We start from the raw sequence: 21,079 nt of genomic DNA, 5'->3' as shown, positions 1-21,079 counted from the left end.
TGCTCTTTATGCATGATTGACTTCATCATCTGTTCATTATACATGATTGACTTTATCATCTGATCTATGTACATGATTGACTTCATATACATCATGGAGTGCATCATCCGATAATAATACATTATTCACTTCATCGCCTGTTCTTTATACATGATTCAGTTCATCACTTTTTCTTTATACATGGTGACTTGATCATCTCTTCTTTGTACATGATTCATTTCATCACTTATTTTTATACATGATTGACTTGATCCTCTGTTCTTTGTACCTGATTGACTTCATATACATGATTGACTTCATCATCCGTTTTTTATATATGATTCACTTCATGGCCTGTTCTTTATACATGATTCACTTCATCACTTATTCTTTATACATGGTGACTTCTTGATCTTTTCTTTGTACATGATTCATTTCATCATTTATTCTTTGTACATGATTGACTTCATCACTTGTTCTTTTGTGTCGAATATATTTCTTTCTACATGTCAAAAAATGACTCGCCTTCTCTTGTTATTTACATTTTTCTTCTAAAATGGAAATAAAATATTTTACTTTATTTGTTTATCGTTCTATGATTTGGTATCTAGACAAGAATGTCAAAGAATCCTAAAGTTATATATGTAGCTCTTGTGCAACCTTAGAGAATGAATAGGAATAATCAGTTGATATTTTTAGTGTTAATAACTACCAATGGTACTCATCTTCATACATTTTACTTTTTCTCCCGCCAAAAAAGAACAAAAAATTATTAGTTTCATTTTAATAGTGTCATCAAACCAAAGTTAAAAGTTGTCCAGTTGAGCTGATAAGTTTTCATATAGAATAAAAGACCTTCATTTCGGAGATTTGCGATGAGAAAAGGAAGATAGATCTGAAGTGCTTATCTTTATTACGTCTGATTTGAAATCAGGGATGGTGGATTAAGAAATGGAAGTGAAATACTATTATCAGATAGGATTTCTGTCGCATTTGTTAGGCCTAACTAGCTTTTTTGCTTCGACAACCTGTGTTTTATTTTTCTATGCGTCCTTAGACTGCGTCACAACAGACTTATACTCTTACCCTGTTTAACAATAGGCTTGCACTGTTTTCTTTAAACAAGTCTTTGTGTAAAAACCAGAAATTGGTTGAAGAAGTTTTAAACTGTAACTAAAATGATTATTTAAACGTTTTGAGTAAACTTTCTTTATTGGGTAATCACATTTTACCCCGATTTGATCTTGTTACCACCATTCTCTTGTATACTAGCAGCACGAGAGTTTGCAGTGGATACTGTTGACTAGCTAACCTTCCATATTGACTACTAGTACAAAATTACGGTCAGCAGAAAGCCTTCTATGTAGCTTTGAGCCAAAAGTTTGAAACAAACAAATTTTCTATTTTCACTAAAGCATTACAAATAGGCAATACCCAAGAAAACAAAATCATTCTGGTACGGCCATTCTTTAATCCAATGATAAATAAGTGGTGAAATTAAAGCTGATTTGTGCGTGTGTATATGATGGGTCAGTGGTACGTTTGTGGACTTTCAATGTTAAAATCTGGAGTTCGATTTCCTACGGTAAACGTAACGCAAGTAGTTTTGTTCTTTAAAAACTGTTCTGTAACACACAGCAACTAACATTATATTATCAGGGTTACTAATTTATGGCTAACACAAAGTGCTAATAAAACACAGAGACAGACTGTACTATTAATAATATTATTATTTTAGGGCTAATTCAAAGTGCTTATAAAACACAGGAACTGACTTTATACTGACAAAATTATCATTTTAGGGCTAACGTAAAGATAGTCTATAAAACACAGAGACTGATCTTATATTAACAAAATTATTATTTTAGGACTAACCCCAAGTGTTTATTAAATACAATATCTGACCTTATATTAACAATATCATTATTTTAGGCCTAACCTAAGGTGTTTACTAGTGTGATATCAAAGTATGCTTTAGGGAAACTTAAAATCTTGCTTCAGGTTGCGATTATGTTATTGTTAAACTTTGTAATAGCACTTCCATTCAAAATGTAAACTTTTCATAGGCACACTCTATGGAACTAATACCCTTTTCTGGGTATTACCCTTTTTCAAGTAAATTAACGTGATTTAGCTAACAGTAATGCAAATTTATGATTTGATTATGATTAAATTTAACTTAATCTTATTTATTTGTAACGCAATTTGGTCCCAAAGTAGAACACTGGAGTTATCAGGTCAGGCTCGACTCTGTGAGATACAACAAATTATTCTCCACATTTTAAGGTATGTGTGCGTTATAAAAGTAACGGTCAGTTCTTTAAAGTGGATGGTAGAGAGTTACTGATTGACTCTATAGCTTTAATTGCTCTGCTAAATATAAATACTTAGTTAATATTGGATTAATAAAAATAGTTGTTCAGAACAAATATTAACTGTTTTCTATTATATTTCCCTTTTACAGTGAAAATAGTTTCATAATCGAATTAACTATTCTAAAAAACATTAATTTACGGACTGGCTTTAAACTTCTGCTGCTCAACGAGTGGAATTTGCTTACCTGATTTTCCTTTAAAAATCTTCCATAAATGACTAACAAATAAACAAACTAAAGTTCTACACTTCGAAATATTTGATAATTTGTCTTACGTGGTAAATGTATAATAAATTGACACGTATGTAAACCAGTCTCTGTGAATTACAGATCGATTGGTGTATATGTTAACCAGTCTCTACGAATTACAGATAGTAGGAAATTTTCTTACATTTTTTCTCCTTTATCGGCTCATCTGAAACGAGATACATTAAAAGATAATTATTTGAGAAAACACTTAAATATAATTCATTACACAGGCTTGAAAACAAACGTTAACTTTGAAAGAAGCCTTAAACATCGATTACATGATTTGTCAACTATGTAAAGTTAGTTGAATGAAAAAAGTACAGTGGTTCGTACAAACAGTATGTGCGCATTTAAAAAAATCTTATGATAAAAATTCAATTGTAAAATTTACTTACGGCCCAGCTTTACCAGTGCTATTCAACATAACTCGGCTTGAGGTGTGATGATACTTCTTTAAATGCAGTTCATAATGATTAAAAATTAACTGAATCAGCCTAAATCAGTAGGAATCAGCCTGTAACTTCTTTTATACATAGTTTGTTTTGTTTGTTTTTGAATTAGGCGCAAAGCTACACGAGGGCTATCTGCGCTAGCCGTCTCTAATTTAGCAATGTAAGACTAGAGGGAAGGGAACTAGTCATCACCACCCACCGCCAACTCTTGGGCTACTCTTTTTACCAACGAGTAGTGGGATTGACCGTCACATATAACGCCCCACGGCTGAAAGGGCGAGCATGTTTAGTGCGACGAGGATTCGAACCCACGACCCTTAGATTACGAGTCGAACGCCTTAACACACCTGGCCATGCCGGGGCTGCTTATACATTAAATAATATGTTACGTTTCCAGATACAGGTCATCCTAGCTTAACTTAAGTGGAATGATGCGTTTTTAATAGCAGTTTAATCTTTTTAAACATTAACTGATATGCTCAGGATTAAAGGTCCATAAACAGTATGCTGAAAATTGAAGACACTACTTTAATGTCCTTACTAGGCCTTTTAACAATAATATCTAACAAATTTATATATCTTAATTTCTGTACCCTTTGAGAGGTTCGACGTATCTGTATAAATATAGCAGTACTGTATGTTGTATGTTCATGTAAGTATTCACAGGGTGTGAACCGTCATGGAGGTTCATTGGGTCCATGTGTGTGGGGGGGTACATACAAATTTTCAGTTTTGCATTTTGCGTTTTTCGATTTTTGGGGCTTTTTTTGCCCCAGGCAAAAGGAACTTCACCAGAATTGGAATTAAGGTTTGTTGGGTCCATGTGGAGAAAAAATCAACTTTGTTTTCTCACATTTAGTGTTTTACAATTTTTATAAGCGTCTTTTTGTTGTTGTTTTTTATAATTACATTTAAGTGAAACAAAAAAATTTTCACGTCCTAAGATAAATTGTCATTGACCATAAATTTACAACACTTCCATTCAGAAGATGGATGCTCCAGCTAGTTATTTATAAATTGTATTATAAGCTAAATTAATCTTAATTTAATTATCCAGACTAGTCCTTGAAACTGAACAATGAGATCTAACTTGTTATATTACTGGGATTATGACCAAAAATAATTTTAATAGTGAACGTATCTAACTGATAATATAGTGCCTTTTAACTTTTATAAATGAGAACTTAAAACAAGTACACCTGTTTAGCTATATTCGTTACAAATCCCGGGTTGAATTTTAGTTTTACTCAAAACCGTAGGGGCCCAGTATGGCCAGGCGGTTAATGCACTCGACTCGTAATCCGAGGGTCGCGGTTCGAATCCCCGTTACACCAAACATGCTCACTCTTTCAGCCGTGGGGACGTTATAATATGACTGTCAATCTCACTATTCGTTGGTAAAAAGTAGCTTAAGAGTTGGCGGTGGGTGGTGATGACTAGCTGCCTTTCTTCTAGTTTTACACTGCTAAATTACAAACGGTTAGCGCAGGTAGTCCTCGTGTAGCTTTGCGCGAAATTCAAAACAAATAAACCAAATCTAAACCGTGGGTCTAAGTCGAACGAGAGATGAACTTAATCAATGACATCCCGATCTATTTGACATTTAAATTGGAGATTAGTCATTTGATAAAAACAGAGCAAAACTGTGTAGTTATATACAAAAAGGGTGATTGGAATCATATAAAATAATTCGTTAGTTTCAATATTTTGTGGAATTAACGGCATACTGAACCCCCAAGATGCAGTGTAGAATTTGAACCAGATGCATTGCATTATGATAACTATTGCGATTCTCAAATATAAAATGTTGTTTCTGTGAAGAAGAATAAACGCAAGATGTCCAGTATGGTATCATCATGGTATCATTTATATATATTTCATCATGTTACATTTTCATTGATGCTTAGTTTTCTTGTTATGTCTTATAAGGTTGTGCTGAACTTCATTTACCGAAATCTATCGAAATAACCTTAAAAACCGGTTTCCAAAATGACCCCTCTGTTGACCCTTCTCGACTCAGTTCCAAAAGATGCTGGTCTGACTGGTGTAAAATGTGTTAAAATGTACATATTTTCCTCAGATAACCAAGAACGTGTACAGTAATTTGGTTTATGTATTTTGCCAATAATACAGGCTGTTTTTTTTTTCAATTTGAACTTAAGCTAACCTTAGTGGTACACTGAACTTTGTATAAAAAAAACAACAAAAAATGTTAGACATAGAGACTTTCACATTTTGGACATTTAACATGTGGCGCGAAACATTAAGTAGGACAATTAGCTTGAAGCTCGGGTTAGGAAGGATACCGCAAAACTTCCCTTGCAGGAATATCCCTAACAGGACCGCGTAATGATTACATCTCATTCTCTACCTTTCTTTAATCGTACCAGTGAATTATTTTTAAAACAGTATCGTAAACGACTGAATCAACGACTGATCGCATAAATAGTTAATATACCTAAAATGTGTGATAAAAATCACTAGATATATTTTAATATTATTCATTTTTCCATGTCGGATTCAAAATCAGAAGTGTGTTAAAATACCATTTCAGATTTTTTTCTTTTGCCTCCAACAAGTCACTGCCCAAGAAGTCACTCGGTAAATACCAAGAACCATGAAGTGGGTTTGTTTGTTTGTTTTTGGAATTTCGCACAAAGCTACTCGAGGGCTATCTGTACTAGCCATCCCTAATTTAGCAGTGTAAGACTAGAGGGAAGGCAGCTAGTCATCACCACCCACCGCCAGCTCTTGGGCTACTCTTTTACCAACGAAAAGTGGGATTGACCGTAACATTATAACGCCCCCACGGCTGGGAGGGCGAGCATGTTTTGGCGCGATTCGGGCGCGAACCCGCGACCCTCAGATTACGAAGCGCACGCCTTAACGCGCTAGGCCATGCCAGGCCTCCATGAAGTGGGACGGATGATGAGAGACAAAAATACCTTCAAAACACTATTTATATATACAGTATAACACTTTAAAAGTTACAGTAAATATTAAACACGTTATCGCAGTCATTAAAATAGTCTTTATCAAATACAGATCCACGGACTTCCAGGGTTCAACAGATCATGTTCAAACTTTCATAAAAAAATTTTAAAAAATAAAAGATATTTTTCGTAAAATTAAGTTGATATGAATAAAAGCATTTAATTTTGGAATGTTGCTTTTTATCCACATGTGTGTGTGCGTGTTTTCTTGTAGCAAAGCCACATTGGGCTATCTGCCCAGTCCGCTGAGGCGAATCAAACCCCCTCATTTTAGCGTTGTAAAGCCATAGACTTACTGCTGTATCAGCTGTATCGAATTTTCTTTTATTAGGCGCCCCCCAGTGGCACAGTGGTATGTCTGCGGACTTACACACTAAAAACCGGGTTTCGATACCCGTGGTGGGCAGAGCATAGATAGCCCATTGTGTAGCTTTGTGCTTAATTCTAAACAAACAAACAAACAAACTTTTATTAGGCTTGAGGGCCGTGAAAAAAATTTAATCAAAATGGGGCCTCAGGTTACTAAACTTTGTGACCTGTTACGTCATTAGAAAATATACAATCTAGATTTTGAATTAAATGAAGGCTTTCAAATTTTGAAAGAACACTGGGACACGTCTCTTGATGTGTCCTAACTTCGCCATCTTAATACTGATTTTATGATAACAGAAACATACAAAGTTAAACTGCAGTTGATTTTGTAATTCTTAGCACGTGGTTAAAACACGTGAACCCGTCTCTTGATGTACTCAAACAGCATTGACAGTTATTTAAATAAGAGAATGCTGAGACTTTTACAAGATGCCTAAATTTAAAGTTACAATGAAGCGTACATATAAGTGTATACACCAACACTACTGTATGCAAAACGTTTCAGAGTTTGGCTTTACCTTTCTTAATTAACTGAATATTTATCCCTTGAGAAGGATATATTCTGTCCACCAATAAAGCTCCTTCCTGGAAAGTAATCTCTCGGAAGCTTTCGTTGATAAAATTATACTTGTGTCGAGTTACTTCTTTCACAGAGGGCGCTGCTTGAGCCAAGTAATTACGTACTTGTGTCAAGGTTACTGGATTATTACTTGGCAACCACAAATGACCTATGCACTCTCGCGACCCTTCTTCATCAAGCATCAAATAAACCAAATATTTCTTCCTGTTCTGTTCTTTGTCTTCTTCCGTTTTAGAATCTGAAACTTATTAAAGTTTAAAATGTGAATAAGAGCATGAATTAAATAAAGAATACACCTAAGTTTATAAAAACAAACGTTTACTTTATCTTTAAGTGGTTTTTAATTTAGTCTGATCGTTATTCTCACAATACTAAGACAAGTTAGTTCATCTTACAAGGTTTTGGACTTGACCAAGTAGAGCACCCCTAATGTAAAAACATAGGGACAACAAAATGATTCAACGTTATAATAAATAACGTCTGCTTGGAATCTACTCAACTGAATAAATAACATCTGTTTAACGTGGAATCTACTCTACTGAATAATTAATTAAAAAATAAATTTAGAGAAACTTTTGCAAATTCTAATTTTAATTATTACATCACGTCATCATCAGATCATCTTTTACCATGAGTCGAATTACCATCTGTTTAATGTCGCTAGTGACCAACCTCATCATATTTTGCCTAATGATAACCCGATACCATGGGTCGGATTACCATCTGTTTAAGGCACTAGCAACCAATGAAAACACTAAAATTTCCTAAAAACCTTAAATTAGATGTCTGAGATGCAATTTAATAACCATTAAATTATGATTATCCATAACATAATATGAAAGAACAGGAAGAGACCTACTGATCCAGTTAGGCTGTAATATTCATTAACTTATATCTTTAAAAGAAGACACCTTAAAGCCAGTCCTTATTGAAATACTTATTAAACTTTCTCTTAAAGCCCCTGTCTTCACCACATCCGAAAATAACCCATTCCAGAGGTCAACCATCCTGTTAGAAAAACAAAGCTGAATATGGCTCCTACCCTACCAAAATATATGATTGTGTTTCCTAGTTTTACCACTTTCACGATTACATGAGAACTGACTAATGATTTATCAGTATATCATCTTTAACAATCTTAAACACCTCAATCACACGCTATGTTCTAACCAAAACTGAAAAGTATATATTTATGCCACGTGATTAAACTTCCAAGTCTGAGAAATAGAAAGGGTTGATTTGATATTAAGCACAAAGCTAGACAACAGGCTATCAGTGCTCTGCTCACCAGAAACCCGATTTTCAGCGGAAAAGTACGCAGATTTCGCGCAAAGCTACACGAGGAATATCTACGCTAGCTGTCCCTAATTTATCAGTGTAAGAGTAGAGGAAAGGCAGCTAGTCATCACCATCCACCGCCAATTCTTGGGCTACTCTTTTATCAACGAATAGTGGGATTGACTGTCACATCATAACGCCCCCACGTCTAAAAGGACGAGCATGTTTGGTGTGAAAGGAATTTGAACCTGGTCATGCTGGGCCTTTATGCAGACTTAGTGCTGAGGGGCTGAATTCAAAGAGTAACATCACATTGACTGACCATGAATTTCTAGCACGTGGTTAATCGTATTTCTTTTGAGGTCTAACTCTACATTTATTTGTTTTGTTTCCAAGAAAGGTCAGTTTTTTTTTAGAAACATGTGAAATGAAGGAACATATTACACAGATCTACGAATTTAAGTTTTATAAAAGCTGTTTTGGTTTTAATAATGGATTTTTCATGACTTAGCTATGCAAATTTCGCAAATAATATATATTTTTTCCTATCATGTGAGGATTTCCTTAACAACTCGGTAAGGATGAGCACGTATTTAAATCAAATTATTATTTTATTTACCACAATGAACATGTTTTATTATGTTTGTTAACAAAAATACAACAAATTGAAGAAAAGTAAAGAATGATGGCAAACAAATATGTATCCTCATTAATCCTGGTTTTGTTTGTGAAATCTACGTCTTTTAGTCTCAAAACTACGTGTTGTGGTCTTTCCTTTATGTATTGCATCTGGAGCATCTTGTTTCAATGGCCAGCAGTAATCAGCCACCATGCTGATGTTCCACCTTCCTGATGCCTCCTCTTTATCTTTCTGATGTCTTGATGAAACCCTTACCCCTTGTTCTTTGCTGATGACCCCAGGATTTTCAGTGAAATGGTCAATATTAAGTGCAAGAACGAGATTTCAACCTCACGCTGGACCATTGGAGTTCCAAAGGGCAAAGACGTTTTCTTACCTTTAGTTCATTGCCTCAACTTTTCGACACAAATGTGCAGATTTTGTGCAACGTCCACTGTTTCTCATGATCTCCAACATTTATTCCAAAATGCAGATAATACGTTTTTTTTTCTACGAATTCTGTAATGTTTTGCCTTTGTTTCTTTATAACAACGTTACCACAAACATAACAGAATATGTTTGGATCACTTACACAACCACTTGTTGCCATAGCGAGGGAGAAATAATATTGAAAAAGAAAAATAATGGCAAAGTGCACGCACAAACAAGTACTATCACATATCAGGCAACCTGTTAACCGTTTATACACTAGCGGTGTTTCTCGTGGGTCCTAGAACGATCGGTAAGATTATCACATCGCGATTGGTCTAGAGAAATCTATAACCATTGCTTGTGAACATTTTAAGCATAAGAAAATGTGATCAGATTGCAATGAAAATGAATTACTTAAGTAAAATATATATGGTGTTTTCTGAAAACCCTGTACGTGATGGAGAAAATGGATTCAACTTACAGGAATTACTGCAAGACATATAAAACTTTCAAGACAATAAAACAATCAAAGGCCTGTGTTATTATAAACGATTTTCTTTACCAGAGTCGTAACAGTTGAACTTGTTCATAAATAGCCTTGTGATTGATTGTTCATAAGAATTACTAAAATAAACTGGACGATAAAATGGAAGAAACTAGAAAAGATATATGGAAACAAACAAGTACTTATGGTGAAACTTCCTAATTTTGAAACTTAAAATCACTTTGAATAATTTTTGTCTACTTGTGGTTAAATGCACAGCTACAGAACCGGATCGGCCCCGTATGGCCAGGTGGGTTAAGGCGTTCGACTCATAATCTGAGGGTTGCGGTTTCGGATCCCCGTTGTACCAAACATGCTCGCCCTTTCAGCCGTGGGAGCGTTATAATGTACGGTCAATCCCACTATTTGTTGGTAAAAGAGTACCCCAAGAGTTAGCGGTGGGTGGTGATGACTAACTGCCTTCCCTCTAGTCTTACACTGCTAAATTATGGCCGGCTAGCGCAGATAACCTCGTGTAGCTTTGCGTGAAATTCAAAACAAACAAACAAACAGAACTGGATATGTTTTACTCTGCTCGACCCAAGTAACAAAAAATCGATTTTTTGAGTTGTAAGCCTTCACACTCACTTGTGTAAACACCGAGGTGGGGATGGATAAAAAAAAACTAAATAAAATAATTCAGTCTGTTATTACGTTTTGCCTTTTTTTTTGGAAATTCGATTATATTAACATGAATGGTAACTTCTGTGTCACGTGAGCTAAATGAATGTATCGGAGACCGATTTATTTCATATTATCTATCCTCATTTTAGAACTATTGATCAAAGGAGGAAAACCAACCAGCGGCACTCGTCAGCTATGCGTAATCTCTTAACCGAATAAGGAACTCGTCTGCAGCCATCTTCAGCAAAGATCGAACCTTTGATGACCACTAATCTAGAGACTGGAGTGTTGACCTGTAAGCCACGCCGACCATATATTTTTTACTTCTAAGTGTGTAGTAGATTTATATTAAATGATCCTGAATATTTAAGAATACATTGAATAACTGGGTTTATTCTTTTTTTTTCCATTTCAGGATAACTGAGAAACTGTATTTACTTTTTTCTCAATTTGGAAGACAAGTTAAGTAATGTGGTTTTACTCCTGTTTGCATCTTGTAGGATGCAGTAGGTTAGTGTTTTACTCAATTTCCCATCTAAGTTAAGGAGTTTTATTCATTTTCTCATTTTGTAGCATACACTATATCAAGGTGTTTTATTTCTTTTCCCATCTTGTGGGATACTCTAGGTTAAGTTGTTTCAGTCCTTTTCTATCTTATAGAATATAGTAGGTCAAGGGGTTTTAGTTCTTTTCCTAACTTGCTCTTTCTCCTTTTCACTATCCATTCACGACAGGAAGTTACTCTGACGAAACTAAAACTAATAGAAATGAAAATGAATAAATCTTACTCTCGTCTTCCATGTTATCATCTTCACCTCCTACGGCTCCAGGGAGTTCAGACAGGGTATTGTTACTTGGAGAAGAAACCCTAGAAGCACGACAATCGATTAAGAAACAAGCAGGACTGATTACGTTCAGCTAGATCTCAACAATAAAAGTGTATTTAAAACAATTTTTTTATTGTTTTGCTAAAGTTTTTATTAGCAGATTAAAATTTCAAATTATCTGAAATTAAAGTGTCACTTTTAAAGATAGCGGATATCAACACAACCATATATATATATATATATTATAATCAAGCTAATTTCACGAATATTTTAAATGATGTTCTGAACTCGTATTTGAGGTGGCAGTAGCTCAATGCTCGATGTCTTACAATAAGTTGAGAAACTTGAGAGTTATATGGTTCTATTCTATTTGTTATTAAACACACAGCTGAACTACCGAGGGGGGACTGACTTACACAGTCGTAGCATCGTATGAAAAACAATTAATATTCACCATTAATATTGTTATAGTTTAGTTCACTTTCTATATATAACATAATATATATATATATAAATAAAACACAATAATTCAGTGATTACTAAGAAGATTTGTTAATTATTGCTAAGATCAAAACTGCAGAATGAGTTACCTGTGTCGTAACTACCACGGGAATCAAATTCCAAATTTTAACGTTATACCAAGAGCTTACCGCTGAGCCACCGAGGTGCAACACAAAAAGCAGACACATGAATAGAAAATTGTATATAATATTTGGTTAACAAATGCTCGATTTTGTGAAGAAACATGAAAAGAAATACAGATAGCAGCAATAAGTTACTAATAGTTTTAGCTTACTTGTCAATAACTCCTGATAAGTCTTATAGTGTGTGTGAAACGGAAATGAAAGAAACATTAATAGACTATAATATTTGTCATATCAAGAAACGTTTCTGTACAATAATGCCCTGAATTTGTCAGCACTTTTATTGTTTATGTAACCACCTCAAATAAATCTTCAATAACAATATATATATATGTTTGGTAACTTTAAGAAATAAGCTACATTGGATAGGTTGCAAAATTTTAAGTTGGAGTGTGCATTCCAAGTTTCTAAAAATATTTCTAGCCACCTATGAATACAGAAATTATTATTATTTATTTTTCACCCATTTAAAGGTATTTATCTGAAGCATGGTACCTTGGTTTTGGATGGTATAAGGAGTTTCGTTTATCTGTAGAAATAAGAAATATTTCTGACTTTTCACGTCAACTCATCAATGGTGTTTAATTCTAAACTGCAAGTAACTATGGAGTTAATAATCTTGTCAGTTTGGATATAAATAAATTTCTAAGATAGGATACAAAATATTGCAGCATTAATAGGAAGAATATTTTCAAATTAATAAATAAGTCACCAAACGTTCATATCGCATTAACAAGTATAAATTAGGTTTAGCGTCAGTGAAGCCTAATCTGTATTCACTAATACAGGTTATTAAGATTAATATGTTACTTGTGCATTAAGTGGTGGAATTACGTCATCTCGACGATAAACTTACATTTTTTTTTATAAACAAAGTAATAATATCGATTCGTTCGTGAAATACGACAGAATCTAGGTTTTATTCTTTTGTTTGTGTTTTCCTCGAGTACATATCAACGCTATTTTCGACGTGTAGTACTTTTGGAGAATTATCTGTTTCAATTTTGATAAGTTAAGGAAACAAGAGAAATGTTTTAATGTCTTATACTTTAATAAAGAAAGTGGTAGAAAAAGGTTTACTTATCGGTTCAGTTCCCTCTTTTATTTATACATCCAAGGAAAGGTAGACGAAGAGAGAAAAAGGCAGACATTGAATTTTAATGCGTTTCATAATAAATAATTTTAAAAACATCGTTTTATCAATATTTGCATAATTACAATGTTTTTAAATTAGCTTAGAACCTGAAGATAGTTTATGGTGATTTTATTATTTTAGTAATATTGATAATTCTTAAACTTTGTTTCTCTTGGCATATATATAGAGTAATTATAAAAAAACTTTCGGAACTTAGCGCGTCATATCTCACAAATAGTATTCAACTGTTAAAGGTAAAACGCAAATTTTGCGACCAGAGGCACCAATGTACTTATTTGATTTTTTTTCTTCTATAAAACATAAGAGTTTCGTTAAATTTGATATATAGAGGAAATGAAACGTAACAAAATAACCATCCACAGATCTTTGATGAGTTTTAAATTTAAAACTACACCCACAAATAAATTATAGTATTGTTGTTAACAATGAATCGCTTAGTCAATCGGGCCAATTGATCTAGTTTGGTAACAAACTAGAGTACATACAAAATCCAAAAATCCTGAAAAGTTGGAGTAAAATATAGGAATCTCTACAGTTTGACCTTAAGACTCCTTTGATCCTTTGTTGTGGGCCCCTCAATGACACAGCAGTATATCTGCGGACTCACACCACTAGAAACCGGGTTTAGATACCCGTGATGAGCAGAGCACAAATAAACCATTGTATAGCTTTGTGCTTAATTCCAAACAATCAAATCAACCTTTGTTGTGGATGTTTCCATGGATACAGTGGTCGTAGTGGCTTTTTCCTCCCTAGAATTAACTATTTTTATAGCTCTGGTCATTGATGTCCACGTCTTTTGAAGATTCTATAAACTGACCCAGTCTGTGAGTATACGTGTTTGTCTTCGGCCGTTTGGCAGTTTTATTAAAACCAAAATAAATTATTATCTGGCTTCGTTTATCTCTTGCTTTCTCTGCAACTGGTGACCCGTTATGATCGCATCAGTTTCTACTGTATCAGTAGCACGTGGAGCATTTTAGTACCTTATACATGCAGACAAGCTCTTAATCTAATGCTTATGACACCTGTCCTGTGAGATACGTTATCAGCTGGTTTTCCTTAGAGTTTTCAATCAATTTTGGCGTCGCAAAAAGCTCACTACATATCGTGTTACAAAAACACCATGATCTCAGACAAAGTTTAGTAAAGAATTTTTGTATTTACCACCAAAGAAAATTATTGTATCGCCTCCATTTCTCCTGTGGTTAATAAATACCGTTGTATTCTTCATGCCATAGTGAAAAACGTTGCAAGAGAGTTGAGAAAATATCGGAGGCAAACTACCATACGTGATCTGGTTGATTCAGAGATTCGTTGTTAAAAAATACCCACCCACAAAAACATATCGTTATAAATCTAATAATTTATTACAGCTGGTTTCGTATAATTTTCAACTGGAACTAACTGTTATTTTTATTTTGACCACTCAATGGTTCTGTACTTAATGAGATTAATATGATTAAAAGTTAAAAGGATCTTTTATATGGGGGATCCAGAGGACAAACCACTTATTCAAGAAAAGTGCAAACTTACTTATGGCTGTTTCTTGTATCAGCCCTAACATCTTCAGTTTCTTCAGTAACTTCTTGTAGTAAGAAATCCAGATTTTCATCCTCTACTTCCTGCTGTTTCTGTTGTTCTGGTTTTTCTGTTTCTTCAACTTGTTTCTGTATGGCTGTTGGATGGCTGTTTTGGACATTCGGATCCAAATCTGGAGGAACGTATAAGTGGTTGTTTTGCAAGTTCGGATCAAATTCAGAGTAACATGAATAGTAGTTCTGCACGTTCGGATCAAATTGAGGATCGTCACAATAACATTCGGGGGTACTACACGTACAGTGGGGTTCCATGCAAGATGGAGGTCTGTTTCCAAAAGAATCAGAATAGTGATTAACGTCCCCAACAAATGACAATCTTTCATCCCGTGCCCCATACACTGGTCCTATTGGCGGACTTTCTACTGTACCAATGTACATTTGACGCGGCCTTCCTGTAAAACCAGTTTCAACTGTGTCGGAGTTTCGTGAATTTTCTGGAGAATTAAAGTTATTTTGTAAAAACAGTTTTTTTTTTTTTTAATTAAAATTTCATTATCACATAAAAAAGATCACTGTTTGATTAGAAAAAGAAACACGTGTGACCAAAAAATTAGTTAGAACACTAGATTCTTTATAATAAAGAACGATACTTAACGCTTTGTGAGTTGTAAAAATATCTATAACTTACTAAGTAAGAATAAACTATTAAGTTCCAATGGTAAAACTTATGAAACCGTGCTTAACAAATATGATGAGATAAAATTATTAAATCTTACAAATGATTAGGAAGTCGATCTATATTACTTTTAATACACAATCGTTTCACTTTAAGCGTATATTAAACTACAACATAGCAACAATGTTTTAGTCTTTTTCTCGGGCATCACCTGCCTTGTATCTAATTGCTATAACTTATGAAGAGGCTGGAACTACGTTCAAAAGCCAAAAATAATAAAAAATACGACACGTTATATGAGATAAAGATCTTTTTTTAAATAATAATACTAACCTATACTTATAGATATATCAAGACATGGCATCTTCTACACTGCATTTGTCAAACCTTAAGCCTAACATTTATATGGTTAACATATGGTCCTTTAGAATAAATTAATTTCTTTTTTTATAGTTTCGACATATATATATATATGTTCAGTAGCTTCAAAACTACTTGTATTATTTCTTAACCTAATTTTGTAATTCTGATTGAAATTAGTTTGTATCTACATAACTATGAACACAAACGGCTTTATTTTTAATACTAACAACATAACTAGACACCAGCCCGTATTCTGGCTACAATTTGTTTGTCCTTATAAAAATCTAGATACAGAATTCTTCTAGCTAAAGTTAGTTTGTGCCTACAAACCAACGGTTTTCCACCTAATATTAGTTTGTACCTACATAACTCAACACACTAACGGTTTTCTACCTAATATTAGTTTGTACCTATATAACTTTACACACCAACGGTTTCATACCTAGCATTAGTTTGTAACTTCATAATTCTAGACACTAGCCGGCAATCTGGATAAAATTAATTTGCTCTGTGACGAACTGACTATAATATATCCATTTTAATGTTGATTTTGTTTAATATAAATTTATATTTAGAAATGTACATAACATATACTGTTAAATCTGTATAGAGCAACCCCGCCTATCCACTAAAGTTGTAGAAATCCTCGAGTGTAAGAATCAGCAACAAGCGTGTATGAAAACAACAGTGTATCGTCAGTATTGTTGTGCAGGCTGAAATTTCTAAAAGCTCTTTTCACGCCTATAAATGTAACCAACGAAACATGTCAAGAGACAGTATATATTACTACAGTCGGTACACTATAAACCTCGGAAGCTGTAAGTGTGATTAACGCTTATTAATTGGGAACTTTAGATATTTGTTCAGGAACCTTTATAGATTTCGAATATTACAAACCATTTAACTTCAGAGGATCCACGTTGGACATTAATATTTTTATGAAGAGATTATATAACTCTAATGGTGGATAACTCGACCTGTAATCAGAGTGTGATCAGCGAAGAGCTAGCTAGCTCCCTGTTAAATGAATTATACCTACATCAAATCAAAATTATTTCGCTCATCGTGAACACTCGATAAGATATCAAGGAAGTTCCAGTCCAGATAGTAGACTCGATATTGTTTGTAAGTTTATTAAAGTTTTGTACATGAATCATTATTTGTAATAATCGTTATTATAAATTGTGTTATTGTTGGTATATAAAAATATATTTGTAATAAAAAATTACGTGTGTCAATCTTATTAGCAATTATCATAAACTGGATGCGTATCGACATTTATTTAACTTGTAAATCTAAATTATTATTTAACTTACTTTAGGGCTACTTGAAATAGTAATACGTAACAGCACCAACATAACTCTAGACACTAACCCGTATTAGTTTGTACTTACATAATTCTGGACTCCAACCCTTATTCTTACTAAAATTAGCTTGTATCTACAGAAACCTAAACACCATCCTTTTCCTAGCTAAAATAAGTCAGAAATACTTAAATCCTTTGACTTCAGATTTGATAATCTTTGGATTCCAAACATTTAGGTTGAACACCTTTTTTAAAGGACTGCAGTACAGAGATGCATACAGATATGTTTGAGCTAGTAAGTATGCAGGATAACATTACATAATTATTGGAAGATAAAATCTCCGCCTACATGTGTGTTTTTGTACTACAGCCCTTGAATAAGTATGCAATAGAATCGTTGGGAAGAAGTTTATTTTACTTGATGTCAAAGGTCATCCAGTTATTCTGGCACGTCAAAAATACTCCAGTTCACAATACAAAGGCTACAAACAGGAAGAACTTATATACTGACTAATATTTAGAAAATGTACAGTCCACTTACTCTTTCTCTTAGTGCAGTAACAATAGAACAGAAATAAAAAAAACAGTGCAACCAACACACAGTTGATTACAATGGCAACAATCCAGGCAGGTGGTAAGCCTTTTCTGGCAGTTGAGGGTTTAGGGTTCGTCAGCTCGGTCTGTGAGGGAAACATCAAAGTGGACAATATGTATAAGTATACAAATGAAACATTTTGGAATTATGATCTAATAAAAAGCTGCTGGCTGTTTAATTTAGGTTATGTTTGCCATATTTATTATATTCACATGTTCATTAGTTGGGCAAATCCTTTTGGGTGATCTTGTACAAATAACACGATATCCAAACCACGTAACAATAACAAATTAATTTATTTCTTCTTTGTTGAAGGCAACCTTTAGTTGAGGTTATAGGCTTAATTGCATAAACAATGTTTCAACAGAAACTCCGAGACTATTGTAAGTACGCCTAACTCATAAATAAACTTGCTGATAAACACGATAAATTTGACTTTTAATACTGAACTACGAACAACGTTTCTGACACTGAATTATAAACTTACTGATTACTTCACTAACGTCTCTTTCGTTTCTCACTATTTCTCACTAAACGTTTTCTGGTATTTATATACAAAGTGCTCCTATATCTTGAAACCGCTCGAACATAGCAGATTTTTGATCTAACAAACAACTAATTTAGAATATCATAAAAAAATGTACAACAGTATTCTGCTTAAAAGACTGCTATCATGCTACGTGTGTTTATAAGGACTGTTATTACTATTTGAACATAACGGGGAAAAAATGAATAGCAACATTTGACTTAAAAGTAACGTTAGAGTCGAGTTTGTGGCTAAGAGACGCGGAAAGTATATACAAATAGTTTCGTTTTTTATTGTAATTGAATGGCTTCTCCTTTATGTTCTGATCAAAATTCCTTTCGGTGCCCAGTTAGCATCACTTAACGTTTTTTTTCAGTGCCCAAACTTAATTTTAAAATCGTCTAAATGCATTTCTATGGTAAAACTATACTTACGATACCAAGATGGCGGAAAAGAAGCCTCGATCTTTACTGTCTTAGGATACGTATCAGGAAAAATACGAGTTTTAACGTGTAAAATATCAATTTAGGTGTATAAAAATATACATTAATAAAATACCGTGCAAGGTATGAGTGAAAACTTACAAAGATACTGTAATCTTTATACTTATAGAATAGTAGTGTCCGTATGTTACAGTGCTATTTGTGTAACGGACATTATTAGTGACCGTTGTTGTCTTCGTCTGTAGACATGTGCTGTGAATCACCACGAGGAGAGTTTTTACTTGTTAGAACAAAAGCCAAAGTTGAGACGAATTAACCGTAAAGTTCTCCCATCTGTAAGAAAGGGCATATGATCGGTTTAAGTTCGAACTCCAGGTTGCATTAATTACTTCACGCGCCAGAAGACAGTGGCAGTGGAATGTTTATTGGCACCTTAAAATGTAATCAAAAGCGTTGAGTAGGAAGCAAGTAAGGTAATATTTCAAGCAAAGACTGAAAAAGGAGAAGAATGCTTCTTATGAGAAATGAGAGAATAAATAAAAACTGTCCTCAAAGACCTCACTTGAAATATTGATTCCATGGCATCATCTCTTTCATTCCAGGCTTCTGGCACATATTGCTTTACTTCCACAGTTTTGCACCGAAAAAATGTCTCCATTTATTTGGAATTCTTAGGACATTTTGCAAAGCCGTTACTGTTCAACTACAAATCTGACAGTTCAAAGCAAAGGCCGAGTAGTTACATTTATCTTGTGAAGTGCTGGCTATCTGTGAGATTCCTCACAGCTAGCATCTTTCAGTTACCGTTGAATGTGTTACTTCATTTATAACTTAAGACATGTGCTTTGTGAATCCTTATTGTTATCTTGTAATCTTTCTTACAGTTCTATTACAATAATATTTCCGATTAATGTTGAATGCAGTGATTTTCTTTGTCATATCTTATCCACCATCAACAGACGGACCAGTCTTTTACCTTTTAAAGAAGCAGTTGCAGTGTGTTTCTGTAATGTTGAAACATAAACACTCTCGCTACAAGTTCGGTCGATTAGACCTAAAAATTGACCCCAAATTGACCTTTACAGTTTCTATACTATAACGCATAATATCAGAGACCATATTAAGAATTATACAACTTTATAACACTACTCATTCGAATTGCTCTCGTACCGAAACTTTGTGATTATTTTTAGTCTTTTGTTTGGACTTTCAAGAAGACTCCTTAGTAGATCATCAATGACCTTCTTTTAGTGGTACTTCAACTGTTTGTTTTATCTCTCTGATATACAATATCCGAGTTCAGAAACAAAATTATCTACTATGTCAGTTGGATAATCTCATAATCTTGAACAAGACAACATGAGGGACTCAATTCAGGGAGAAACCATTATCAGTACCACATTCAGGGTCTTGCAGTCAAACTATTAAACATTCATTAACTAAGCACGTGACAATACTCACGTTCATTGTGTAAGGCTACTCTTCTGCGCCTGAATCACCTTCTCATCACTATAGATATACCCCTATTACAGAACAGAAATGCTCCTAATGGCTTAGTAGTAAATGTAGGAGCTTACTATGGTTTCGAAACTCACAACACAGTCGGCCTATTGTGTAGCTTTGTGCTTAAAGTGAAATAAATAGGAAAGAACAGAGTATTGCAAATTAATATACATCCAGTTTAAGGGGTAAATGATTACAGCATATCTGAAAAAGCATGAATAAATTATAAGTTTGTTTTACAAATGTGAAACGGTTCTGTATTAGTCACTTACTTTAATTCACTCACTCACAGGTTTAAATAAAATGGGAGTATATCCGTCTTCTGATTTCTGACAGCGAGCAGGACCAGAACGTTTGAATTTAAATCTCTGGTCGAATATAAATATCTTAAACAAAATAAAACAGATTTCAGATTTGAAGATGGTCAAGTTACTGACCAAAATCAACTAATGGCTCGCGAACAACCTGAGACAAACCAATACTAAATTACAAGATAAATGTTCATCCATTGAATTTAGTTCTATAAGTTTAGGCCCAGCATGGCCAGGTGGGTTAAGCCGTTCGACTTATAACCCGAGGGTCGCAGGCTCGAATCCACGTCGTACCAGACATGCTCTCCCTTTCAGTCATGGGGGCGTTATAATGTTACGGTAAATCTCACTATTCGTTGGTAAAAGAGTAGCCCAAGTGTTAGCGATGAGTGGTGATGACTAGATGCCTTCCCTTTTGTCTTACACTATTAAATTACGGACTGCTAGCGCAGATAGCCCTCGTGTAGCTTCGCGCGAAATTCAAACCAAAGATGCAAATTAAAGAAAATAAAATAAGAAGTGTTTTGATAATACAATTTTCTTTGAATTAACAAAAGTTCTTTTCCATCACTGGCATCGTTTAATTGTTTCGTCAGCAATTGTGCTAACATTACAATGTTGTTCAGTATGAAGATTTTCTTTCCTATACATTTATATTATTAAATTTCAGGGAACAAAAAGTGATTGTTTTG

General features: G+C 34.0%; 1 protein-coding gene across 1 annotated transcript in view; it reads right to left on the bottom strand.

Moving 5' to 3' along the window:
* Positions 1–21,079, bottom strand: part of LOC143257888 (uncharacterized) — a 120,510-nt gene that overhangs the window by 31,852 nt on the left and 67,579 nt on the right. Inside the window, exons 13-17 of the mRNA XM_076516912.1 lie at positions 17,551–17,689; positions 14,660–15,158; positions 11,285–11,364; positions 6,938–7,243; positions 2,745–2,768 (exon numbers count right to left, since the gene is read on the bottom strand). Of these exons, the coding sequence (XP_076373027.1) occupies positions 2,745–2,768; positions 6,938–7,243; positions 11,285–11,364; positions 14,660–15,158; positions 17,551–17,689 (1,048 nt within the window). The remainder of the gene's footprint in view (positions 1–2,744; positions 2,769–6,937; positions 7,244–11,284; positions 11,365–14,659; positions 15,159–17,550; positions 17,690–21,079) is intronic.

The sequence above is a fragment of the Tachypleus tridentatus genome, chromosome 7 (assembly GCF_004210375.1).
Source record: "Tachypleus tridentatus isolate NWPU-2018 chromosome 7, ASM421037v1, whole genome shotgun sequence".
Classification (NCBI taxonomy): Eukaryota; Metazoa; Arthropoda; class Merostomata; order Xiphosura; family Limulidae; genus Tachypleus; species Tachypleus tridentatus.
Note: the sequence above shows the minus strand (reverse complement) of the source record. Positions and strands in the feature narration are given on the sequence as shown.